A 27,399-nucleotide genomic window follows, 5' to 3' on the forward strand; every position below is an offset into this window, starting at 1 on the left:
TGCGTGTAACCTGCCTAAAGCTAAGCGCTTACTCACTTGAGGCTGTCGCTTCAAATAAAATCTGTCCTCAGTCACAATTCAGTGGCAAATTAAGCTCAAGTCAACACAATAAACTGGTTGCATAAAGTCAGACAGTTCAGCGATTGGTGTGACTGACTGCAGTCAGAAAGCAGTGATAAACTTTGGGCACAGTCTCAGTCTGGTGTGTTGGCTTTATTACAGAGTCAATTGCAGGAGAAATCTTACTGGTCGTTAGAGGTGAGGCAGTGGTGAACTGGTAAAAAGAGTAATGTAGCACTGGGCAAGATTTCACACCTCCCACATAGATGAATGTATGTTCACACAGGCATCTGAATTCTTTTAAATGCACAAATTCCACTTATTTTCTTAAGACTAACTATCAAAGAAAACGATATTTAGAGTAATCTTGTGGCTTTCTGGGAAAAACCGGCAGTGACTTGGATAAGAAAACCGATATTACACACGTGTCTAAACACCATGTGGAAACACTTGTGATACGAGCTCTATCCAACGGTTGAAACATCTAAAAACAAGAGAAGCAAGAAAATATTGTGTTATTTAACTCCCTCGGGTCCCTGAACACATAAACACGAAAATAGGTTTCTTAGTCTTGTTATTTAATCTGCAGATTTTTGTCGGTCCGTGTATTCTTTTAAACAGAGCACACATGCAAAAGACACGTCTTCCAGCTTACCACAAGCTCCAACAATTGGGTGGTTTTCTCCACAATTTTACACCATTTACAGTAATTTTTCGCCTACAGCCAAGTACAGTTTAGATAATTTGTTTGTGGTCCTCTCTCAGTATTTAAAACTTACATTCAACGGCATCTTTTCAGAATACGTTTTTCATTCTGTATAAAACACAGAACCCACTGTGAACAGAAAAGCCTTTCAGTAAAAACTGCTCAAGCATGCTCTGTTGATTATCAAACGTTAATGGGACATTGTTTCTGAAAAGGCACGCTGTTGTTAACTCTTTTTTTCTAATGAAAAATTTCTGGTTATAAAATGGTGTTTATTTAAGTGGTATCAGAAACCTCAGAAAAAAAAGCAAAAGATATGGACAAATAAACCCAAAAATATGTGCAAAATGTTCTTTTCTTTCTTTTTTTGTGTTATTTGAGTGGTCCAAGCACATCTTCCAAAACTATTTTAAGCAACTTAAAAAAAAAATACAGTTGAGCAACTGGACTTCACCTCAAACTTGAGTTTTAACTGTTGTTAGTGCTATAAAAGACTCATATACCCACAACACACATGTGCAAAACTCGTGCTAAACGATTAAAAACCTATAGCAAAGCAGATATGTCCATGCCACCTTCATCTGGCAATTCACTAGCAATTCTTATTGTTGATGGGAGTTTTTGGAAAGTGACATTTATTAGACATTAGTAGCGCATTTTTATGGGGTGAATGAGAGGTCACGGCCTGTGATTTTGATGCAAGGTATAGGTGTTCTTGTAAAAGCAGAGCAGACTGCAGGTGCTCCAGCAAAAGTATTTTATAGAACAGTTTTGCATCAGTCATTTGACCTCAGGGCTTACCTCCATGTGCTTCTACACATGCTCATACACGTGTGTGCGTGCCTGTGTGTGACTCTTCGAGGGTGCATGCGTACCATGCGTCCTGTATCCATCTAACACACGCTCTTCTAGACACACAAGCATAAAAATGAAAAAGGCAGTGACATAATGACCTCAGGCCCTGCCCTCATTCTTAACATAGTTAATACTTTCCACTGTCTAACTCAATCATACTCTATCCATCTTTCCATTTCACATTCACAAACAAAGCACAGACAATGCTATTATATTACTGCCCCAGTCTCCCATGGCAACTCTCTGAAAGCAAGCCTCGCTCCGTATGATTAGGATTGTTACAGCCACTATTGCTTATCTTCTTCCCAAAGTGTTTATTCTTGGATATCATTTATGCAACTGCTGTCTCTGAAGAAGTCTTGATTTAATCTGGTTTGCCCTTGGATCAAAAATTTCCTGAGAGGCCAAATAAAGGAGCGATGTCTGGACAGAGGAAAGGATCCCATCCTATGTAACACACAGCCTGTGTCAGTGGGGATTGTCATGCAGAGCAGATGAAGCTTAGTCCACTGTAAGACTGAATTAATGAGGAAATAATGAGTCGACTGTGTTTTCTTTTTCTTTTTTTTTACTTAGATCACCAAATTATCTCAAGCCATTATCTCAGGAGTTGCTGCTACAGTGGTGATGACTGAACTCAGCAAAAACAAATACGAGACGGTCTTTCAGCACACGATAAAGTCCTACTTAAGCTGAAACAATGCTAAAGGGCTATGAACAGCTGTGACCATCTGGATAACAGAGCTCAGAAGGCCTAAGTAGCAATTATATCTAAATGTTAAAAAGTGAAGATCCAGCTGGGAGAGGTGAATTTGTGATGATACTAAACCAAAAGTGCTCATGTAAACCTCTGCAGGGGAAAGCCAAGAACATCATGACTCTAGCATATCGTCTATTTAGCAAATGTTCCAATGTTATTAGGATCCTTTGATTTAAATCTGCTATATTTTTTAAGAAAGAGTGAATTAATAGCTGTGCATCTTTGAAAGGAGAATCTCTTTGTGGTGTTTTATGATATAGTTTTGGTTTGTGCTTGCTGCTCTCAAGTTTATAGCAGCAGCTACAGACAGCTGATTTCACTAAAAACTGAGTGCATGCCACCTGCTCTGGATCAAACAGCAGACAGATAACACAGTGTACACAGTGAATTTTAGAGCTAAAATTTCCCTGAGAACTTGGTGGACAGCAGACCTGAGTTGGAATAGGCCCATTAGATCTGCGTTTATTGGGTGGATAAAAAAATTTTCTCGAAATAATGGAAATGAAAATATGAAAATATAATAAATGGTCAGTTTTGTACTTCTCCCAATAAAGTTTTTGTATTTTGTTTTTGTTTTTTGGTCATCAGAATTTAGATTTTATGAAGTACCCATGGTGATGTTGCATTTGATGATCTGAGTGAAATCTGAATCTGACCGAGAAACGGAGGACACTGTAGAATTAGAGCCAGTTATCCAGCTTTTGTATCTTTTCCGTCTGTACACCACACGAATGTAACCAGTGGTTTGCACCTTGTTGTTAACCCTCTGTATTTCCAGTCATGAAGGCGTCTCTTGGTTATAGACTTTGACGATGGTATGCCTACCTCCTCGAGTGTTTTTGACTTAATTAGATGGTATGAAATTGTTCTTATGAAGTTGTACTTAAAGTGAAAAGCCATAAAATACAAATTCAACACTTTGTATTTTCAACTTCAGATATGATGTCTGCTTCATTTGTCCTGAGATAACAAGGGAACAGATCTCGCTTGGCCATTAAACTGGCTGTTAGTCATGTGTACAGCTATTTTTAAAAATGGGGGGGAGGGGGGTTGCGTATTTTTATGCAGTTATTGCAAAATTTTTATAAAGCTCCTTAAATTCAAGCTCTAAAGTCTGCAGCGAAGCATGTTTTTATTGTGTATTTGATTATAGATGTGATGCTAAATATACATAAAATAGAAACAATATTGTATTAAATAAGACAATAAAGTACTTTGGAAAATGTTTGCAGAGTTTGTAAATTAGGTTATAGAGAGGACTATTTTCTTAGGGAGATTTATTTTTGCCGAATTCGTGTTTAATGCACTTCCACATTTCTTGCATGCTAAATGCTAAATAAAAACTCTTTTTAAAAAATGTATGCCCCTGAAATGTATCTTAATGTGTTTTTTGTGTTGCAGCAGAGAAACCCCCACGACCACAAAATGTGAAACCAACATCTGTGGAGAAGGGCCTTAGGGAAAGCTGGGAGCCGTCTATCCATCTGGATGGAAGACCTGTGGACCGCTTCATGATCAGCTCCAGTAAACCCACGAGATCCCATCGATTCACTAAAGCGAGCAAGGACAGTCGCGCTCCTTTGTTGGAGGATGTAGGTAAGAAAGAGTCAATAAAAGTTCAAAAAGAGCAGGATGAGAATGTGAGATGTTAAAATCAGATGGTCACGATTCCATAACCATGTTGAAGTTATGCCAGTAAATGAACTGGAACTAATGGGAGTGTGAGTGCTGGTAGAGCTGCTAGACAAAAAAAAAAAAAAAAAAAAAAAAAAGTAATCCAGAAGGATATAAATGGACACAGAGCATACAAATAAGGTTTGCCTTAAACCGTGAAGTGAGCTTTGAAATCTCACAGTTCTGCATTTTCTCAAAATAAATGCCAAGAATGAGACAAGGAACAAGAAGCAAAGTAGACACTCAAGACAGTGAGGTGTGTAAAAGTGCATGCGTATGTTAACTTGATTAATGATGATTAATGTCTATATATGGATTAGTTCATAATTGGATGCACTGTCCTAAAAGTTTGCCAGAGGGAAAGCACACCAGGGGTGATGTGCGTGTCAGGCCATCATCATCCTAGCTCAGTAGACAGTGGTTGTTTGAGGCTTTAGAGAAGGGGCTTATTTTTAGGTTTTAATAGCTTCTTTTGGTAATTTCTAATCCCACATTGTAAAACTTAAGTCAGGTCTTTATGCTTCTATATACATACATACATACATACACTTTGGGTTACTGACTGAGTCCAGCCTGCTTTTGTCATTATTTCATTTTCCTCCATCCTTGGCACCATACTTCATCAAAGTCTGCAGCAAACCCAGCCCTGCTCCTATAATCCTGTGTTGTGGCCACTTACTCTGTGTATGTGTGTGCGCGCAGCTTATGTGTGTCTGGTAGTGGTTGTGGTGAAGGACTGGGTGGTGCCAACTGATGAAGTCATGCATTGTCTGTGTTTTCAAAAAAAGTTTCTACAGATGCCTGTGTGTTTGTGTTCCTGTGCGTTGCCCAGTACAACTTCTGGTGGCCGCTGTGGTCTCTCCAGCTCCAGCACAGTTCACCGTAAATCTCAAAAATCTGGCAGCCGAGCTCAGTCTCAGCTTCGCCTTTCCAGAAATTCCTTGCAGATCATGTGTTGTTCCCTCAGCAGCATGAGAGCAGCATCAGCTGTCATAAATAACCCCATGCTGTTTGCTTCAACATCATTAATGTGTCTGGAGCAACAAAGACAAAACGTTGACCTGATATGATATGATATAGACTATGTAAACAATATTTTAAAAAATCAGTTTGTTTTTCTTTTTATTTACAGAATGAACTGCTTCCTTACTAGTTAATATATCCAGATATCCTGTGTTTTTGTTTCTAGACCCTGAATGGGTTAACCTGGATGGCTTTGCTGTGTTGGGCGGTGCACCTGTCAGCAATTTATCAGCAGGTAAACCTAATCAGAGGGCATCATTACCAACATTACATGACAATGGGTTAAAAGCATGAAACGAGGAATTGTCTTGAATTGTCTTTCTTCAGGCAATAATCACCCTTTTCTTTATCCCCTTACTTGGTTCTTCCCCACGGGATGAATAAAGGAAAACACTCATTTGTCTCTGACGTCCACATTTCTGTCTATTTAGATAGATGTGTTTTTCTTGTAGGTGAACCATATTTTAAATCTGTTTTAGAGAGTGTTACCTTTAATGACATATGCCACAGTTATTTCTTTAAAAAAATTACCTGTCAGAGATTTCAGTAGACTGTGAAATCACAAGAAATCAGGAACAGACACATTGCTGGAAGCCAGTATTGGCAGACTATTTAGAAAGTGAACACTTTGAGTTGCGGGTATGAGTGCCCTGTCAAGCAGGCCTTACTGATTTATCAGGTGAATGAAAACTAACTGCAAACAATTTTGGTAATTAATTATGAGAGTAATCTATCAAGGAAATCTATTAATAATAACATTCTCAAAGGCTGTTAATGTCACTGTGTGGTCAGTCCAAAATGATGTAAGCAGTAGTGATAGCAATGCAAACATATGGCCCTCTAGGACTTATTTGTATAGTTCTGTGCAAAAGTCTTGAACCACCCCTTATTTCTTTGCATTTTCCTTCCAAGGAGTCAGACTTTTTCTTTTCTTTAAGTGTCTTGAGTATTAGCTCTCCAACGTTTTGAAGATCATTCAGAGTTCTTTGTTTGGACATTGGCTCCTTCACTTGTTTTTCAAATCTTGCACCTAACCCTTTTCACACTGAGGAGCAACTTAGCAAAAGACCTGAGTGATACATCTGGCCCTCCTGCATGCCAAGCCTCATCAGACGTAGTCTCAGTGGAAGGGTGGCTGTCAAAAAACTATTGTTAAGGAAGGGAAACAGGGAGAAAAGGCTGGGGTGTGCCAAATTACACAAGAATTGGACTAAAAGTCGATAGCAACAGATCTTATGGAGCGATCAATTGAAATTTGTAGTTTAAATTATCATCAGTACGTATGGAGGAGGTCAGGAAAGAGGTACAATAGACAGTGTCTACAGCCATCTGTAAAACATGGTGGAGCTTCTTTTGTGGTTTGAAGCTGCATTTCAGTCAGTGGTGTTGGAAATCGTGTCAAAATTGCAGAAAAATGCAGAAAAGTATGATCAGATATTGATTGACCGTACAATACTATCTGGAAAGCATCTAATTGGCAAGAGCTTCATTTTTCAGATTGACAATGATCTCAAACACACTGCAAATGCAGTAAAAGACAGAAAAACACCAGTGGAACACATTCAGTCATGGATTGGCCTCCCCAGAGCCCAGACCTCAACATTATTGCAGCAATATGGATTCACCTTGACTGACAAAGGCACAAAAATCAGCTAACATCCAAAGAAGACCTTTGAATGTCCATGAAAAAGTCTGGAGGCTGAAGACTACTAAGAAAGCTTTCCTAAGAGCAGTTCAGTCTATGTTGTGGTCTTTCCAATATTAATTTTCAAGCTTGGTGGAACTGTCCAAACTATGTTTTTACATGTATTATACATACATGTACATATTTGCATGTTTCACTGAATCTCTGTATGCTGTCACTATTTTCCATTTTCCTTGCAAAGTATAAAAACAAATTAGTGGTGGCTCGGGACTTTTGCATAGTGCTGTACTTTTTTTGTGTGCAGCCCAATGTGATATTTGAGCTTATGTCATGTAAATGCTCATTGGTCTAATCACACGTAGACATGCATCATACTGTTCCAGTGGACAATTTAGTCTCTCTAAACCACTTAATTGTGGCAGGGAACGTGGAGAAAACTCTTTAAAATTCCCTATTGAAAGGATGAGAAGCAGAAAGGGAACCCAGGGCCTTCTTGTTGCAAGGCAGCAGTGGTAACCGCAGTGCTAGTCTGGAGTTTCAGTTTTATGTGTTTGAGGCAGAGCTGCTCCAGGAACATGGATAATCATATTTGTTGATTTACTTTGGTGAATGGAGACGCCTGGAAAAGCAGAACAAAGCCAAATGAAAAGTAAGAGCCAAAAGGAGAAGTAGCTAATGTTATAAATCTTCATTTACTATCTGCTGAGAGCTTATTATTGCTAGCTTGATAAAATAATCTAATTATTAAGGATCATTGATAACCCGTTCCATGCCATTTACCTGTACTTGATAACTAAGCTGTCTTTGTCATCTTATAAATGTCTACCAAGCATAGTACTAGAACTAGCACACTTCCTGCACACTGACATTGTTATATAATGGTGGTTTATACTATCCTGAAGTTTTTTTAATGCTTCTAATTTACTTTATATATAAAAGTAACTGAAATGAGATAGCATGTGTGCAAACTGAATGTTCCTCTTTGTTTGATGAAATAGTTCAATTGTAAAAAAAAATATCATGTTAACATTTATTGAGGTTCAGTAATAAAAACAAACAACAATAGCATGATTAGAACATGACTATTAATCAATCACAGGCGCTTATCAAATGTTAAAGTGCTGCCAGGCAATTTCTGGTAACTTACAACTGCAATTTGATATGCGTCTTTTGGGATGACACTAATTTGCTCATCTAATTTATAAGTCATCTAAGGTACACATTGGCTTAACAGTCTGGTATGCTAATACATAAACTATGGCAACAACATTGGCATTAGCGCTGTATATTTTCACTACAGGCTAAACTGATTAGCTCTGCTGAAAGGAAAAGTTTGCCATTGACTGGGAATTGTTTGTATAAATTAAACTGTGGGTAAAGTGAGTAAGTACGAGACCCAAACATACCAATTTGTTTGCAACGTTTAGACTTCTTTTTTTAAGGTTGCAAAACGTCAAAGACGACGGTTCAGCTAGTTTTTGAGGAACGTCCAAGGACATAACAGAGACATTCTTGGGGACCTCAGTCTGTACACTGAGGTGTGCCTCGCTCTGTTTTTGCTATGATATGCCTGTCTGTCAGCAGGCAAGCCTCATAGCACCTCGGTCCACTGAGCTTCCAGGAAAAGACATAAGGGATCTGGCATTACCAGCACTGTCAAGTCAGTGGTTTAGTGGTTCGTGGCATTGTGACCTGGGCCAAATTATGTATTGTGACAGTTTTCCAGACAGAAAAAGGGAAGACTGATTAAAACCAAATGGGGATATTTCTGTTTTAAGCTATACTTGGTATCAGAAGAAACAAATGGAAAGGACTGGGATGAAAATTAATTGTCAAAGGGTCAGGGCTAGTTGCCATATGTTGAACAATGTTTACAAAAAATACAAAAGCTATGAATGAGACACTTTAAAGTATTATTTTTGTGGTATTTTACGCTTATAGGATTAGTGCAGGTATAGGTAGAAGAACACAATTTTTGTTAGCACTTAAACCAATAGACCTGTTAAAAATAGCTAATTGTGTGTTGTAAAACTATGCATACCCTTACTGTTTTCACTGCAATAATAAGGTAGACAGCAGCAATGTGTTGCAAATGGAAGGCACTTGATTAATTGATCATTGGCAAGTGTGAGCACTGTAAGCGTGAGCACAGAAAGCAGAGAATAAAAACAGAAATATTGGCAGCTTGATAGTCTGGAGAGTTCAGGCATCACCCATGATATTAAACAGCCAGTTGTGGCTGTCGATTATAAGGCCATTTCCAGACAATTTGAAATCCATCATTCAGCAGCGAGAAAGATTATTCACAAGTGGATATCATTCAAGACAGCTGCCAGTCTTTGCAGGAGTGGACATCCCAGCCAATTAACCCCAAGGTCAGAGAAAATGCAAAAAACCCAAGAGCTACATCTTAGACTCTACAGACCTCATTTAGCATATTTAATTTTCAAATTCATGACACCACAATTACAAAAACACTGAACAAGTATGACTTGTTTGGAAGGTTGCCAGGAGAAAGCCGTTGTATCTGAAGAAACTACAAGACTTCTGTAGCAATGTACTTTGAACAAACCACACCAAAGTGGAGATGTTTGACCACAATACATAGCACCAGATTAAGTCTAAAGCATATCTGTACAACCACCTCATGCAAACTGTCAAATCACAGGGGTAGAGGTGATGATTTGAGCTTGTTTTGCAGCCACAGGATTTGATCCCCTTACATTCACTGAATGGACCAGGAACTCCCCTGTATAGAGTATTCTTCCAATGTGAGGAAATCTGTCTGACAGCTAAAGCTTGGGTAAAATTAGGTCACGCAACAGGAGAATCTCAAACAAAGCAGCCAATCTACAGCAGAACAACTAAAAAGGAAAAGAATCAAGTTCCTGCAATGGCCCATCCAAAGTCCAAATATCAATCTGATTGAAATGCTGTATCAGGACCTTAAGGTAGCTGTGCATAAATGAATGCACACAAAGAAAAGGTAGAGAAAAAGTCCTCCACAATGATATGACAGATTGATAAAATCATACAGAAAATGATTACTTCAAGTTCTGGACACTAAAGGCGGTTCTACAAGCTGCTGAATCATGGGATGTACTTCATTTTTAACAGGATGTATAGACTGCTATGAAAACTCTCTCGTTCACATTTCTGTATGCTTTTACTTTTTTACAGTTCTTTTTAAAGCCTTGTTAAACTCTATGTTCAGCAACAGTGTAGTGGGAAAGACCAACACAACATTTGTCCACATTAAATCTGTGATTTGAATCACACATGACACAAATTCTTACTCTGATTTCACAGTTCCCTTACTGGAAATGTGTGAAAACTTGCAAAGCTGACAGGAAAAGCAAGAGAAGGATTCAGAAAGGGGTTAAGGCATTACTAAACAAATAGCCAGTACTGTCTGAATCCAAAGGAAAGACGTTCATTCAGCTGTGCTGGCAGTACAGACAGGAGATACAGACATTAAGTAATAAACAGAGTGATCCAAGTTGATCCAAGTTGAACCAGAAAAAACCAAACACATGTATTTTCTTCATGGTCTTCTGTACATTGTGTGTTTCCTCATCACATCTTCTTTGTCCCCTAACCACAAAACTCCTTCTTTTTAAGTCACTTTTAGATATGGTGGCCTCATGTAGACACCTATAATCTCATTTGGCTACATGTTGAATAGAAAATAAAGTCTTACATTAAAGTATTGATTAGACCTTTGAAATGCATAATGTTCACCTTTTTACATCAGCTGACTTATCAGTACTCCCCCAGCTGTGCACGCAGCTGTCCTGATGGGAAACAGAGTGGACCCTTTCCATCTGAAAGTGATTATGGTAAACAGAAAGGGGAGGAACAGATGGAGAGAATGGAAGAACAAAAAAGAGGGAGGGGCAGATGTTTTTTTGTTTTTGTATTGGAAATGCTATCGCTAAGCACTGCAGCCAGATGAGAGGGATTGTCTGACTGTCTGAGTCAGTGTCTGAGATGTTGTCCAAGATGGTGTGACTACTAGCTTTGGATTGAAGCGGGAAGCAGAGCACCAGAAGTTATAGCAGATGACAGGGTACATGATGCAGTTCTTCAGCATTTCCCTTCTGTGACAACTGGCCAGGCTGACAGGCGGTGTTGGATGAGTGTGACAAGTAATTATGTGTTTATCAATAAGCGGATGTGTCTTGAGTGGAAAAGTTATGTGGAAACATTTTCCATGGAAGATAGAGTTTCAAAAAGGCCCCAAAGGCAAACCGAGCACAAAAACCAGATTATGTACATTGGGATTTTAAAGTTAAAATGAACAGTGCAGTCTGAATTTTCCATTTATTATATCCATCAGCAGGTCCAGTAAGATCTTCACAAACAGTGGTGCCCCGAAATCACTCCTCCGTAAAACGGGCAACCAGGATGGACAGGAAGGCTCAGCTGTCAGGTGTGCCTAATGTCAGAACACACAGGAGGGCACCTCAGTCTTCCTCTGGTCCCAGGCAGCCCGAGAGAGTTTTGGCAGGAGTTCCTCTGCTGGAAAGGAGACGCCAACACTACGCCAAGCCTCAGTCTGATCAGAGAAACCGACTCGCACGCAAACTAAGTAAGAGGGCCAATATTTTATACTACTGATCACTGAATGAAATGATGAAATGAACAAAGCTTTAGGTTTTAGTCAAATACGAAGCTGAGTAAGAAATGTGAACATGTCCTTATAGTATTGGAGGGTATGGTTGTGGTCAAACGTTTACATACGCATGAATGTCATGGTCATTTTGGACTTTTAATTTCCTTGAACTTTTCTTTTTCCAAGGGTAGAATGATTGTAAACCAGACCTCTTAAAAAAACAAGCATTGGGTAGAGAAACTTGATTTTATTTTGGATTTTCTCTAAGCCACACTGTGCCAAAATTACAGATTCAGGCTCAAATACATACATACATACAACTAATATTTGGTTAAATGCCGCTTAGCAAGTTGCACCTTGACCAGACATTTTTGGTAGCCATCAACAAGCTTGTGGCATTATTCTGGCTGGAGATTTGATCACGCCTGTTTGGAGAGTTGATAGAGTTTAATTAAATTGGTTGGTTTCATAGCACAGCGCATAATTCACAAATTTTCCTCATTATTTCATTCACTTTGTGTAGTGCACCAGTACCACTGGCAGCAAAACAGCTGCAGACTATGATACTACCACCACCATGCTTGACATTTTGTACAGTGTTTTTAGGTTTAAGAGCTGTTGTCACTGTGACCAAATAGCTAGTGTGACCATAAAACCTTTCTGCAGGATGCATTTTGGCTTATACGTGTGGGCAGCTGTAAATTTTATTCGAGCCTGAAGGTGTCAGTTTTGGAGAACGGGTTTCTTTCTTGGTTATGAAGCCTAGGTCAGTCCATGGTGATGGAAACTGATGATCTAGGTGTTTGCAGTTATTTAGAAATGGTTCCAAGAGACCTTCCCAACTTGTGGAAATCTACATATTGGAGCCTGTACATAAACTTTTAATCCTGTGGGGATTCGAGAAAATCCAAAATACAATTAAAGTTGTGCACTTACTGCTTGTTTTTAAAGTATGTAATAGCTGCTTTAGAGTCATTCCTGCCTGGAAAAAGAACAGTTCAAATAAATGATTAAAAGCCCTAAATTGCTATGAAATTCATGCACATGATTACTGAATGTATGTATCTTTGACTACGACTGTAGGTGGCACACAATAACTTCCTGTGGCAATGATTACTGAAATAAACCAGCAATAAAAAGGTTAGCAGCATCTAGAAGGCATTTGGATTTGTCCTAATTTCTTATTTATTTGTTTGTTTCCTATTGAAAATAATTTAGCTAAGAGGATACATTTTTTGTACTATCTTTAGTTTCCAGAGTGTAAACCCTGGCCGTGCCTGGTATCCCTTTTTTATTCATAGCGTCTGAGTCCGTTCATGTGGTGTCACTGCAGGCACAGAAGGCCCAAGGTCAGAGCGAACCTGCCAACAGAGCAGTCACAACCAAAACAACCACACCAGGTACCTGCAGGTTTATTGAGAATCATTCTGTATGTCTTTTTTCATAGTAGATATAGAAAATCTGCAAAAATTCTGCAAAACTACCTTGCCAAAGTTTAGAAGTCAGAGGATGACGTATATCCAGTGACTTTAATATTCGTTTGGATCCAGACATTTGGGTTTTTTTGTCTTTGTGTGTTGTCTAGCACCACCTGAACATGAGGCCCAGGACATCAGTGTCAGGGTCATGTCTCCTAAATCAGTTCTCATTTCGTGGGTTGACCCTGCTGTCGAGATGGAGAAAGTTGCCCCCGGGGCATCCAGGTGGGCCCTGTTAAAGTGTCAGTTAACAAGGGGGGGGGGGGGGGGAAATGATGACAAATAGAGAAAAAATAAAACTGAAGTCTAATCTTTCTCAAAGGAATGAGACATTTTCTTTTTATTCTTAACTCAGATCATACACAGTTAGGTACAGGGAGAAGGGTGAGTCAGCACGCTGGGAGTACAAGGAGAGCACGCAAAGGAGAATTTTGATAGACACCCTGTCTGCTGACAGCATGTATGAGTTCTCTGTCAGAATCTCTCAGGAAGAAAATCACAGCAAGTGGAGCGTCTCCGTCTTTCAGAGGACTCCAGAGTCAGGTATGTGTTGACTCTTTTTGCTGAGAATTACTTACATGATATCTCATAGTGTCTGATGCAGTAAGAGTCTGTAACTGTGTGAAAGAAATGAAGGGTTACAAAGAGCCAAAACCACTCACTTTTTTTTTTAATAAAATGAAAACAGAAATGATTTTTTCAAAAAAAAATTACAAAAGGCAATTCATTCTTGCACAACCCTTTAAAGCTTATTTCCTCATACCACATTTCTTCACATTCACTGCCTATTATTCCTTTTTGATATATGAGCCTAGGTTTGGCTGCTGCGCTCCCATTATTGAAGCTTTTAAACCACGTTTCAGCTCCTGAGCTGCAGTTCACTGGAATGTCAACATTTACTGCCTGGCTCACAGTTTAGGTCTCCTTCATATACAATCTCAGGGGGCACGATCTGACAGTGTATGGCAGCAATATTTTCCTCAGTTGTAGCCTTCTGGCACAAATATCCTTACTGTTTTTACATGCTTTAAGCAGCAATTTCCTCACCCTTTATACTTTCTGTTGCCTATGGTTTCTTTTTTGCTACTTGTTTTCCATCCTGTCTTTCCATTCACTTTTACTCTTCACTTTCGCAAGCACCATCTGGGCCACCTGAGAACTTTGAGGTCAAGCCATTAAGAGGAAAAGGGACTGCTGTTGTAGCAACATGGGATCCACCTGAAGAGCCCAACGGGAGGATAAGAGGTCAGACCAAAATAATTAAACTATTGTTATCATTATGATGGCAAAACATAGCAATTATTCATTTTTGTGCCATGACTACTCCACCTACGTTGGTGTTCTATATTGGCCACGGATCTTTCACCCAGTGACAATAGGCGCGTTGTATCTGGATGTGTCCTACAAAACAGTGCAACATGCTGATGTTACAGGGCTAAGCTGTGAGTTTACTGTTAGAACGAATAAAGAAAGCCAGCTAATGCTTTCCAGACATGTTGAAATAGCATCAGTATTTTCTCTTGAATGATCTCACTACCTCTCCAAACCTCTTTCCAAACAGAGTACATCTTGACTTATGTCCCTGCAATGAAGCCTTTTGAAACAAAAAGCGTGAAGTACTATGGAAGCACCACGACAGCCACCATAGATGGCCTCACACCTGGAGACCGTTACATTTTCACCATTAAGGCCACCAATAGGAAAGGACAAGGACCACAGAGCAAGACCTTTAGTGTCGCCATGCCAGGAAGTAAGCATATTTGATAATGTAATTATATAGTCACACTGGGGAAAACAGTCAGCAACTTTGGAGTTGTTGCTTCAAAGATGGGGACCAGGTCTGTGACCACTTACAGTCAGTTGCTGTCTTCAAAACAACCTTGTCTGAATGGGTGCAAATTGGCAACTACAGGCGATCTTTTCAAAATAACTTTGTTAAATTGTAGAAAACTGCAAATCTTTTGCCATCTGTTGCAAATCTGTTGCTGTCTGAATACACAGAAATTCACAACTACTTATGGCCATAGTCCAGCCAGAACCTCATAGATTTAAAACATAAATACAAAAAAAATTTCCACAAATAGTAATATAGTTGCTGCAGGACAGCAATTTAACTGATTTAGTTTAAAATGATGTAGGCACTTGATAACCAGGCTTTTGTTATAGGGATATAACCAGAATGCAACCAGTTTTCAGCAGTTATTTCCAAACATTTGCCAATCTGTCTTCCAACTGGTCCAAGTCAGATTGTGCTTTTTGGGTGACAGGTTGCCTTCCACTAGGCAGTTGAAAATGCTTGACCTCTGGGTATCTTGCAACTTCATGCAATCTTTTGCTGAAAGCAAAAAAGATGTACCGCTATTGCCAGGCAACCATCAATTTTTCCTTGTTGCACGGACGTTGCTGTCCTTTTTTTCACCTGTTGTGATTGAGCTATTAGGCATATGTGTGCATTTGAGCTTGAGACTTGCACATTCTAAATTTTCATTGTCGTTGTTATTTTTTGTCTCCTGGCAGGCAGCAGTGCCACCTCAGCATTTTCAAAAAGCAAGGACAGCCGCAGGACTGGCCACACGCCTTCCAAACAAGATACCGACCATGATGACATCCAGTCAACAGAAGCGCCAGAAATACCAACCATACAAAAGCAGCCACTCCCTGCTGCACCTGTCAGCAGGCGTTTTCGTCCACTCTCTCAGACACGCTCCTATCACAGCATCTTCTCTTCTGTCAGGGGGTCAATCAGGAAAGCAGGAAACAGAGGCTCTAACAGAAGAAGGGTTAAGAATGATGAGGAAGAGGAAGAGGAAGAGGAAGAGGAAAACAAAGTACCCACAACACCACCTCCAGTAGAAGAGACTACAACAATGGAATTTGTACCAGAGCCTAAAGAAACTGATAATGATGTTTCCCCTGAAACTGAGGATGAAGATGAATATGATGAAGAGCCTCTGACTACTAAAACCCCCTCCCTCAAAGTTTTAACACCTTCTCCAACTAAACCTGCATTTAATCGACTTAATCCACCAAGAAGAAGGCCATTTAAGATTAGGGTCCATCAAAAAGCAGGATCCAAGGATGCATCCGCTGGTTCATCTTCATCCTCGTCTTCCGCATCATCATCATCTTCTTCTTCTTCTGCTTCATCATCATCATCATCATCCTCTTCTGCTTCGTCATCTTCTTCTTCTTCTTCTAATTCCCCCACCTCCACTTCTTCTTCTACCTCTTTGGATTCCTCCTCATCTTCCTCATCATCCCCTTCCATGACCTCACTGTCCTCTCCCTCACTTACTCAAGAAACTGCAGCAAGCAGAAAGGACTATATAGCTCTAACATATCCAGAGTCGAAAAACATCCTTGAAAAGTCCAGCATAACACATGCAAAACCCTCCACATCACTTGCAAAACGGAACAGTTCACAGCAGACACACGTTACACCTGTAGGTAGAGGTTCCACTTCAGCAGGACGTGCCAGTGGCACTGGTTTTGGTTCTAGATATGGTTTAGGCCGAAGATACCCTGGGAGCTTGTTAAGAGGGAATTCTACCCGAATGTTGAATGGTTACAAACCTGCTGTCATCTCACAGTCGAGTTCTCCAAGAAGAACTCAGAGTCAAGTAACTTCAAACATACATAGTTCAGCAACATCACAGGCCACTTTACCGGAAAACACTCAAAACCACGAAAAGTCAAGCACTCTCAATCCATCAATATCAAAGTCAAAATCAGGAAGGACTTCCAATGGTGAAGATGTCTTGGATTCCTATAATTCTGACAAGTCACGTTCTACTTTAGAATCTAGGTCTCATGGCTCGACATCTTTGCAAGTGACAAATCCATCCACTTCACAAAGAAATGCAAATACATCCACTGCAAATACATCAGGATTATCTCAAAGAACTTCACAAAGAGGATCTCACAGCTCTGCAAGATCACATGACACACACAACTCACAGAGTTCTCACACGTCATCTGAGCGAGACACATCAAATGTGGAAGGAAATGATGACACTAACTACAAAAACACAGAAAGAGAATTAACTAAAGTTGAGGACTCTGCTTTAACTACTATAACACAACCAACAGAGAAGCCAATGAAGAAGGACAAGGAAAAAGATGAAGGAGCTAAAGAAAAACGCCCAGTTTCCGCAGGTACCAGAGTCAGGCCTTCATTTGCTGAAAGATACCCTTGGCTAGCTAGTCGTTACCCAGGCAAAGTCATTTCAACTACAAGGATAACATCTCCAAGACAGGATAGTAGAGTTCCTTTGCCCAGGATGTCATCTTCTGTTGGGGCTGGCAGACCAGTTTTGAGGGGGACAACTACCAGGGTCTCAGGGGCTACAGGTGCTGCTGGAGTGCCCTCACTACAGGAAACCAGTGAAGATCCAAGTACTTCTTCTACTCGTGACTCACTAAAGAATGGTTTCGGAGCAAGTTCGGTTAAGCCGTCACTGATCAATCAAAATGTAGGCTCTGGCGGCACTAGAAACCCAACTACCTCATCTTCATCATCTTCCTCTTCACCATCCATCTCTTCAAGTCCTGATCATCATCACTCCTTAAGTGGGCACAGAGACTCCAGTGAGCCAAGCCACAGAGAACTTACAAATGACAAAAGTAGCAATGAGGATTATCTCAGTGAGAAGAGTGGGGAAAATTATAAAGTTGCAGATCCTATAGAAGCTCAAGAGAAGCCAGCAGAGTCTGACAAAAATGCAGAAGACAATGCAAGTGTGGATACAGGAGAAAGTTCATCCAGGACCAGACCTGGCACTTCCTCTGGAGTCCCTCTAACTAATCGTCGACCTGGTGTAGGGGTGAATGGGAGGGTACGCTCTCCTCTCTTACCAAACAGGCAGTTTGGTGGGTCTAGGCTTCCCCTAAGAGTACAACCAGCACAAAACTCTAGGCTGGGCTCTTCAACATCTGACTCTACCTCATCATCATCTGATTCAGCTTCTTCCTCAAATTTACCCCAACAAGTAAGGACCTCAGATAGTGACATTAGCAGTGGCACTACGGTGACAAGAACAGGGGAATTGATTGGAGGCAACTCCCACTCTACATTAGCCTCATCATCCTCATCTTCATCTCGAGATAGCTTTAGGAACAATGGGAGTAGGCCTCGCTATTCCATCAGAGGGAAACAAAATAATGGCAGAGGAATCAAACCTGGCAATGGGAATGGTAACGTTAATTCATATATGCAATTATGTGAAGTTTCTGACGTCAGTTTCACTCAAATTTTTTTAAATAATTTTATAACATGATGCCTCTGCTTATGTTCTGTACCTGTCAGGTAAAAACGGACGACCCAATCTGACAGCAACAGATGATAAAGAGTCCTCTTCCTCCCATGGAACCAGCAAGGCCACTGGTCAAAGGTTTATCACTGGACCAGATGGAACAAAATGGGTAACTATATTTAATACACTAACCTTAGTTTTACCTGTTCCTGACTCTTTGAGCTGAAGTATGTCCAATACGATACTTATTGTTGCAGTATAGAGCCCAGGAGAGATCATCAGAAGGAACTGAACATAAGTTATTGATATACAGAATTCACTTGTGCTATTTGGTGATTAGACTCCGAATAAAATCCCAGCAATAAGAATTAGGACAGGACCCTCTGGAGTCTAGATGCTTGTGGTAGTGATGAAGACGAGATAAAGGCTTGCATGAAGTGACTTGTGTGAGGTGGAGATGGGGAGAAGATGGGTTGCACAAATGAGTCTGCAAGGTAGAATGAAAGATGATCGTGGAATTAAGAATGGAGGCTGATTAGTTTGAAGGAGGCAGGATGAAAGATGATTGGACTACAGCAATGAAGTCAGCATGTAATGAATAGAATAGCAGCCAAACGCTTGAGGAAACCAGACAACTGAGTGAATACAAATCCTCCTTATTAAACTCACACATAAGCTTAATTTATAACAGTCAACAAATAAAAATGTAAAAGGTAAAGAGTTAAGAAGAAACACCTTTCAACTATGAAGGTTTTAAGTAGGGATGTTCTTAGCGGCTAATTTGATAGCCATTTGAAGGAGGGAAAAAATAAGACTAGTCAACTAGTCTAAAAGACACAAAATCCTCAGATAACATTTGAAACTGAGAATACTTTAAATAGACAATTATTACGTTCCTTGCTAATCAAATAATGTTATACAATAAGTACTGTTGAAATGTTCACCACTTTATATTGGGTAGCACATGCACACAGTGTCAAATTAGTATGACTAATGTTAGCGCTGCTTGCAGCAGAAGCCCTGGTTTCTTAAGTGGTAGCATTCACATCCTGGTCCAGACTGTGGTTGCACATTGGTTGGTTATATTTATTTTTTACATCAAAATATAGGAGATCTACATCTCAATCATTTATAACTTCTGTTTGTGGAGTGGGAGAGTGGGGTGCAGCCATCAGTTAGTGCTGTAAATTCTTTCAGCCAGTAACTGTCATTACCAAAATTAATAAAATAAGAATATTACATGCAACCGACTAGTATTTCTGGTGCTGACTAGCAAGGGCAGCGACTTTTAAACATTTAATCTATTAGTCACCAATAGCCTTAGTAATGAGTCTTGACTTGTTTGTCCACCAGAGGCCAATCTGCAACTTCCCTGTGGCCTCTGCCCACAAATAAAACAACCAACTGATTTGAGCAGAGTGAATAAATAACTACACGTTCCCTAACAAACGTTAGGGTTATCTATTTATATTTTGTGTGTCTAAAACAATGACAGCTGGTATGTCGGAATATCAGCTTTTTAAATCACCATATGTTGGCATTCAACTTAAAAATCCTTTATCCATTGGGCTTTAATGTACAATTTCCTATAGTTTATTCATGTGCTTATTTGCTTTCATTTTGGGAATTGGATTAGGTTGTTACAGCTCTTACATACAATCCCGATCAAAAGTTTAAGATCACTTGAAAAATGGCAAAAAATCACATTTTGCATTGTTTGATCTTAACAAGGTTCCAAGCAGAGCTTTGACGTGCAACAAGAAGAAATGGGAGTGAGACGAAACATTTTTTGTGCGTGCAATTTATTGAAAACAATAAAATTAAACTAAACCAACTGTTTTAGAGCTGATCAAAAGTTTAAGACCACACCTCCAAAAAAACACGTAACCCCCCCAAAACAGAAATCCAAGTTCCAAACATGAACTCAGGAATGAGTAGCTCCACCGTTATTGTTGATCACTTCAAAAATTTGTTGCAGCATGCTTGATGCAAGCGTTTCCATGAGGTGAGTGGGAACATTTCTCCAAGTGGTAAAGACGGACGCACGAAAGGCATCTACTGTCTGGAACGGTTGTCCTTTTTTGGAAACCTCCCTTGCTATCCATACCTAAAGGTTCTCAATTGGATTTAGATCAGGGGAACAAGCAGGATGGTCCAAAAGAGTGATGTTATTCTCCTGGAAGAATTCCCTTGTCCTGCGGGCATTGTGTACTTGCAGCGTTGTCCTGTTGAAAAACCCAGTCGTTACCACACAGATGAGGGCCCTCAGTCATGAGGAATGCGCTCTGCAACATCTGGACATAGTCAGCAGCCGTTTGACGCCCCTGCACCTCCTGAAGCTCTGTTGTTCCACTGAAGGAAAAAGCACCCCAGACCGTTATGGCACCCCCTCCACTGTGGCGTGTAGAAAACATCTCAGGTGGGATCTGCTTGTTATGCCAATAATGTTGGAAACCAACAGGACCATCAAGGTTACATTTTTTCTCATCAGCGGTTAAAACTTTCTTTGACCTTGCAAAGTCCAAATGATCAGTTCTGTGGCATTCAAGGAGACAAGGCCTTTGAAGACGTCCCACCTCAGCAGTGATGACGTGCTCCGAGAGACCCTACCTGACAGAAAATGACAATGAATCCACATTTTTGCACAGATTTGGCCTTTTAAAGGCATGTGGTCCTAAATGTTTGATCAGCTGTAAAACAGCCTGTTTCAGTTTTAGTTTATTGTTTTCAATAAATTGCATGCTTAAAAAAATGTTTTGTCTCACTCCCATTTCTTCTTTTTGCATCTTGAAGCTCTACTTGGAACTTTATTAAGATCCAACCATGCAAAATATGATTTTTTGCCATTTTTCTTTTGATTGCGACTGTATCTTTGTTAAAAATAAACAAATAAAGCTATGGCCACTGAAATATTAACTTAGAATAAAAACTGGAAACAGAGTGGTGGTTAGACTCGAGGAGTTCACCCACCCATTTACGCAAAATGTTCTGGGACTGAACAATGAAAGTACGATATGTTTGTTGTTCAGAAGTGAGATGAGATGAACATCATGTTCATGAGATGTAACATAAGCTGCGCCTGTGGTTAGAATTTGTCACCTTTGTACTTTGTACTTTGGCTGATATTAGTTTTACTCTCAGAAAAAAAAAGTAACAGAGCTAATTGTTCAAAGAGCTGTCTTTCAAAGTAACAAATGTGGAAAGTTATTCACTTCTTTAAAAAGTCTTCAAAATTCCACAAATCAGATGTTCCCACTTAAACTGTTTACTGTATGTCTATGTTTATGAGAACCCGTTTTGAACAGGACTATGACTTTCCTAAGCATCACAGTCAGGATGAGGCGTAGTTCTCACATGAGGCTCCATCAACTTTACAAACATGTTTCTCTCTTTAGGTGGTAGATTTGGAACAGGGGATACTTATGAATGGGGATGGAAGAGTTCTCCAGGACTCCCAGGGCAAACCCAAAAGAGTGGTCCTCGGAGAGGACGGACGCACTATTTTTGGTGAAACACTTCAGCCATTTTTATCTTAACATCTACAGCTTGGATAATGTATTTAAAAAGTTTAGTGAGTCCATTATTGGCTAGATACAGACACAGCTTTTGTATGTTTGCCTCTGTACACTGCCACAGTGAATTTTTAAATCAAACAATCAAGATGTGATTGCATTACAGTCTTCCAGGTTTAATCCTTTGGGCTTTATAAATATTTTGCAATAATTGTTTAGGAATTATAGCCAGTTTTATACACAGTCCCCTATTTTATCAGCCCAACTGACTGACAAGAAGTTTCATGGCCAGGTGAGGCCTGTTCCCTTGATACAGTATCACATGACAAATGAAGCAGACATAATGTCTGAAGTTCATCCAAAGTTGATTTTGTATTTTGGAGTTTTTCTCTGTAATTTTAAAAATAAAGCCACAAGAGACAACAGTATAAGCAATAGAGTATAGGGTTATAGGAGTATCCAAATAAAGAAGAGTACTTAGTGGATCATAAATTATTTGGCATCTAAGTATGTCAAAAACACTTTCAAAAACACATTGGGCCTCAACAACCAATGTTGAGGTCTACAGTCAGAGATGCATCTGCCAGATTATTTATTTATTTATTTATTGGTATTATTATTACAGAGGCAGAACTACAAGAACTGTATTGTTGTGGACTTGACTGCTTAATTAAATATCAGCTGAAAGTGCCTTAGAAACTTTGCCCATTGTCAGCTGTCTGGATGCATGTTAAAAACAAAACAGCTGCAGAAAAGCATTCTTTCACATTTGCCATTTTTTAATATTTCACAGTTATCACAAGATTAATCTTTTTTTGCATTACAAAAGAAACTGTACTATTTCGCACCTTTATGCATTTTAGTGCAAATCTGGTTTGTATTGAAGACACAGGCATTAATATTCAGCTTCATTTCTACCCAATCACACATCACCAGATCACATGGGTAGTCCTTTGGTAAGCCAGGACGGTATTGCGCTGTTTGGCCATGGGAGAGATAGTCAACCTGTGATCAATCCAAAAGACAAGGTCCTCATGGTTGGAGGGAAACGCGTACTTGGATTGGATCGGCCTCGCCCCAGGACCTCCACCACCACCACCACCACCGCTACTACTACCACCACCACTACTACCACCATGGCTCCGACTACCACACCTGAACCCACCACCATTGACTGGACCACAGAGGAGTTTACCACTGGAGTTCCATACCCAACCTGTCCACCTGGGACCTTTTCCAAAACAGATGAATATGGTTATCCGGTTCTGGACTCAGATGGAATTTTGGACTGCTATCCAGAAGGTAGGGTTTTAAATGAAAATTCATATGCTGCAGACGTTGTCATAAAATGCTCATCAAAACAGAAATATGTACAGCAGGAATAGAATAATATACTCCAGTACACCTACGTACACTATTGTTTACTTAATAGCTTTTCCACAGAGCTGAAGTCAAGTTCAGAGCCAGAATGTCCACATAAAAAACTATGACTTCACTAAATCTCTCAGTTGTATTAGTCATATCCATCTAGCCCAGGGCCAACAGTGCTTCCCGTTTGCAGCCACAGATCCCCAAAAAAATCAAGTCTATAAGTCAAGAGCTATATTCAAGGGAGGTCACACCTTCCCATCTTGCATAAGGCATAGCATCTGATGGGCAGTGCCCTTACACAGCAGCAACCACCAAACCGCTGCTTTACGTCTGAGGTCACAGATCCCAATAACCCTTTAAATGTGTATATAAATGTGTGATCGGGTCAGTTTGTGTGTCTGGATGTATATGTGCATGTGAGTGTCTATGTGAGACCACAGAAACCACATGGACGTCTGGAGGCTAACTATAGCCAGAGTCCTGCTGGTTTAAACACACTATCAAACTGTCAGTTGTGCATTGCATTAATGTTATTACACAAACAAAATCAAAGAAACAGACTTAGACAAATGCATAAAGACAAAAAGGTAAATTATATAGATGCATACAGAGTAATTTGAAAATATTCAAGCTATACCAGCAACACTATACTAGACGATCAAATTTGCAAATACAATGTTACAGCTATAATAATAATAATACATATTTGTGTTACATTATAACCTAAAATAAAATGCGCTTCGAAATGTGTCTGCAGTCATGTGATATTGATGCTATAGCTTGTTCTACTTTTCTGACAGAGGACTCCTCAGGAATGGAAATGGACTTCATGCTTACAATGACCAGGGTGCCTGATGCTTTAGTTCTTAAGAAAGGTATTGGCTGAGTTTGGCTTCGGACCTTCATACCGCCACTGGGCTGGGACCAACTAAACTGCACTGTATGCTCACTGTTTGTTGTCTATTACGCTGCACTGTTTGTTTGTTGTCTGTTTATTTGTCAGTGCATCTGTTTGCAGGCTATTTCCATCTCTTCCTTATTCCTTGCTGTGTCCTTCTCTTTTTTCTCATTTCGTTTGTTTTGGTCACGGTTCATTGCTTGGATTTAGGATATTTTCCATTACACGCTGTATGTAATCACTTTTCTTCCTGGATACACACTGCATGAAAACTGACTTTCTGAAGAGAATGCAATGCACTTGCATTGCATTAAATGTTTTAACATTCTTTTGTAATGTAATAGCTGAACTCAAGCTCGAGCTGCAGAGGTTGGTTGCTGTTAGCAGTTGCACTTTCTTATTTTATTACAGTAAATTTGAGATCTAAAGGAATCAGTTGCATGTCACATTTGCTTTCATTCTTAGGTTTGCTACAAAGGTCACAGTAGGTGTTGCAGTATTTTCTTAGCATTTCCCTCCTGCCATGCCTCATAGCTGGTTGCATGTGTGTGGACCATGATGTAATGCTAAGGTCCACCGGTGCAGCGCAGGAAAAAAATTATGTGATGAAAGAGGAAGAAGCTCTCTGAATCCCGCCACATTGGTTTGCTTTGGAGACTATTGAAATAGTTGTTGTCTTCAAGTCTCTCTCCCCCAAACCCCCCACCACCACCCCCCCATCCCCCTCCTCTACTTTCCACATGGAAAATATGGGTAGCAAAAGTACAGCTTTGGGTGTTGGGTCACACATCTGCCCTCAATTAATTAAATCTGACATTCTCATTACACAGATCATGGCAGCTCTTACAAAGGATTAATGAAACACAGCAGCAGATTATTAAACTAGGATGTAAATAGCGTAAATCTATTTGGATCAAAACCTCACTGACACATGTGCTGTTGCTAGATGAGTTTGTTGTCCAGACCACCCCGCCACCAACCACCACCACCGCCACTACCACCACCACCACCACCACCGAGATCACGACGCCAGAGGTGCACATCAGACCCATGAACAAAGGCCCTTCAAACGAGTTTGACCTGAGTGGGAAGAAGAGGTTCACAGGTACTTCAAGTCTTTATTGTATTTCTTCTTACAAATCCATGCTTGTACATACGCTTGTCTTAATGCAATCTATGCAGTTTCACAACATGCCACTCTTCAATGGCAAGTATTACTACAATGTAAATAGAAAAAAGTGAGTGATATGACTGCTTTTATAAGGAAGAATCACACAGTGTGATGAGACTGAAACTGGACACTTTGTAGTATCATTCAGGTCATGTTTTTCAGGTCATTGTTGCAATTTGCAGAGCCAGAGCTATAACAGTTCTTATCATCAAAAAGAAAAAAAAAGCTTCACAGACCTGCTCATTACTAAAGAACAGAGAAAAAGTAGATAATTAGATAACATAAGGAGGCATTTGGAAGCCAGATATACTTTATTTCTATTTTAAAGCCAGGTGTTTGCTTTAGGAGTTAGCATAGACTCAAAACAGTGCTATAATGAGACTGAATATTTGACTGATATTTGTCCAGAAACATGAGATGTCTAAGTAAGTAATGGTTTGTCAGCATCATGTTTACAGCTGTTTTCTGGTGCTCCAAGTGGCCACAGAAAATTATATTGTTTGTTTATCACAACCTTTTTGTGGAATTAGCCCTGAGCTTCTCAGATTTCAGGTTCCCATTGTGCATCCTTTGCACAAACGTACACTATATAGCCAAAAGTATTGTCTTAATCTTTGAATTTGTGTGTTTTCAGACCTGTTACAACAGATGTGTAAAGCACAGGGTCATGCAGTCTCCCTTTACAAACATTTGTGAAAAAATCGGTTGTTCTAACAAACTCAAAGCAAGTGATGTGCTGTAATAGGATGCCACTAGAGGCTCCTATAGGTGGCAGTACTTTTGTCCAATAGTATAAATCTACATATAACAGTATTTTTTTATGTACTAAACTAGAGTTTGTAGCCAAAAGCTTTACGGTTTCCATTTTTAGTGACCATTCTGCTGGATCAGTCTCAGAATCATTGGTAAACATCTGTTCAGTCTACATTACACCTTAGGAGTAAAACAGGATGTATCCACTTACTAGACTAAAATATAGACATAATATATTAGTTCAAAGACTTAAATTACTTTAGCTTCTCCCATATTTTAAGTTTAATATTACAGATTTCTATATGCATGATATACCCTTTAGATATACAAGCATTTACACGGCACTCTCTTTTTCTCCCACTTCCTCCAATTAGCTGTGAGTATATCTTTATTTAGGTTACTGTGAGTTTAGTCAAGAGACAGCTCAATTTCTTTCTTTGTGAGTATATTCATATGGATGGAGGTCTTACCCTGCTGTAAATAATAACCGGAGCTCTGTTTTATTTTGTAGAGGAGTAATACATTTTGGACCTTGATTTTGGTTTTCGTATCAATAGCTCATAAATGCATGACCTTCTCAGGTTGCACGTTGACAACGTGCCACAAAAAGAAAATATACAACCACACCTTAATTGGATCATAATAACTACGTTCACAAAGGACATTTTATTCAGGGTCTTTAGACTTCATCCTTAACTATGGCCCCCTACTGTCTTTTAACTGTTCTTGTGTGCTTTCTTTGGCCTCTCATACCCCGTCACCTCATATGGTTTCACAAACACACTGAAATGTTCTCTCAACAGAAATAAAAGCAACATCTATGTTACTATTCCAAACACTACGTAATGTTAAAGGTCCTTTTAATAGGTGCCTTTTTGTAATAGCATGTAGACTCTAGCCACAGGCTTTAAAAATAAATTACAGCATTTCAAGAACATGATCAATAACTTCTTTTAACTGTGGATGTTTTCATGGTGAACATACGGAGAGTTTGAAAACAGACTGTTCTGTAATTAGTGCAAGACAGACTTCATAAAGTGAGAGCTATTAAGTAGGATGACTAATGATAGTCAAAATTATTGCAATATTCAAACTACAAAAGCATCAGTTCCTTCGTGTCAGTAAGGTCCCTGCTTCCCTGTGGACTCCAGATACGCCTAAGCATCTGCAGAGCAACAGAAGATGTTGTACAAGAGTTTGTAAAGACTGAGTTTGTAGTTTTCCTCATGGAGCGTCTATTGACTTTGTGGAAAAAATACTGGGAGTGCACCTTTAAAGTAGAGTTGTGGCAGCATGGAGCTGTTGTAAAAGTTTTGTAGTCATTGTGGCCAATGAGAGTCAAGGTTTACCTATTCTGCATGTGAATAAGCTCAGAGCACCATGAGCTTCTATATAAGACATGAATAAAAGCTTTACTTGAACTTACTGACAGATTTAATGCAACATGTCATTATCATTTAGAATGAGCTTTGTAAGAAGCATTGTGAAGGGAGAGATTTATTGCTGTGTTTTTATCAGTCCTGTCATAAATATCAGTGACATGTTGCGCCAGAAGCCACGGCGAAACGATAGCCCAGCTTCTCTCTCGGTACACGACGACTGTCCTGCGACTACACACCTCACATA

At 39.7% G+C, this 27,399-nt stretch overlaps 1 protein-coding gene across 5 annotated transcripts in view; it reads left to right on the forward strand.

Moving 5' to 3' along the window:
- Positions 1-27,399, forward strand: part of fndc1 (fibronectin type III domain containing 1) — a 49,546-nt gene that overhangs the window by 2,466 nt on the left and 19,681 nt on the right. Inside the window, exons 2-15 of one of the 5 annotated variants that reach the window (XM_039599018.1) lie at positions 3,783-3,977; positions 5,245-5,313; positions 11,066-11,314; positions 12,640-12,738; positions 12,924-13,041; positions 13,172-13,359; positions 13,954-14,061; positions 14,378-14,566; positions 15,334-18,009; positions 18,122-18,237; positions 21,464-21,575; positions 22,517-22,882; positions 23,752-23,826; positions 24,796-24,954. In XM_039599018.1, coding sequence (XP_039454952.1) covers positions 3,783-3,977; positions 5,245-5,313; positions 11,066-11,314; positions 12,640-12,738; positions 12,924-13,041; positions 13,172-13,359; positions 13,954-14,061; positions 14,378-14,566; positions 15,334-18,009; positions 18,122-18,237; positions 21,464-21,575; positions 22,517-22,882; positions 23,752-23,826; positions 24,796-24,954 — 4,719 coding nt within the window. Of the gene's footprint in view, positions 1-3,782; positions 3,978-5,244; positions 5,314-11,062; positions 11,315-12,639; positions 12,739-12,923; positions 13,042-13,171; positions 13,360-13,953; positions 14,062-14,377; positions 14,567-15,333; positions 18,010-18,121; positions 18,238-21,463; positions 21,576-22,516; positions 22,883-23,751; positions 23,827-24,795; positions 24,955-27,399 lie in introns of those variants that run through there. The other 4 variants (XM_039599016.1, XM_039599017.1, XM_039599019.1 and 1 more) reach the window with 4 other exon arrangements.

The sequence above is a fragment of the Oreochromis aureus genome, linkage group 15 (genome assembly GCF_013358895.1).
Source record: "Oreochromis aureus strain Israel breed Guangdong linkage group 15, ZZ_aureus, whole genome shotgun sequence".
Lineage (NCBI taxonomy): Eukaryota > Metazoa > Chordata > Actinopteri > Cichliformes > Cichlidae > Oreochromis > Oreochromis aureus.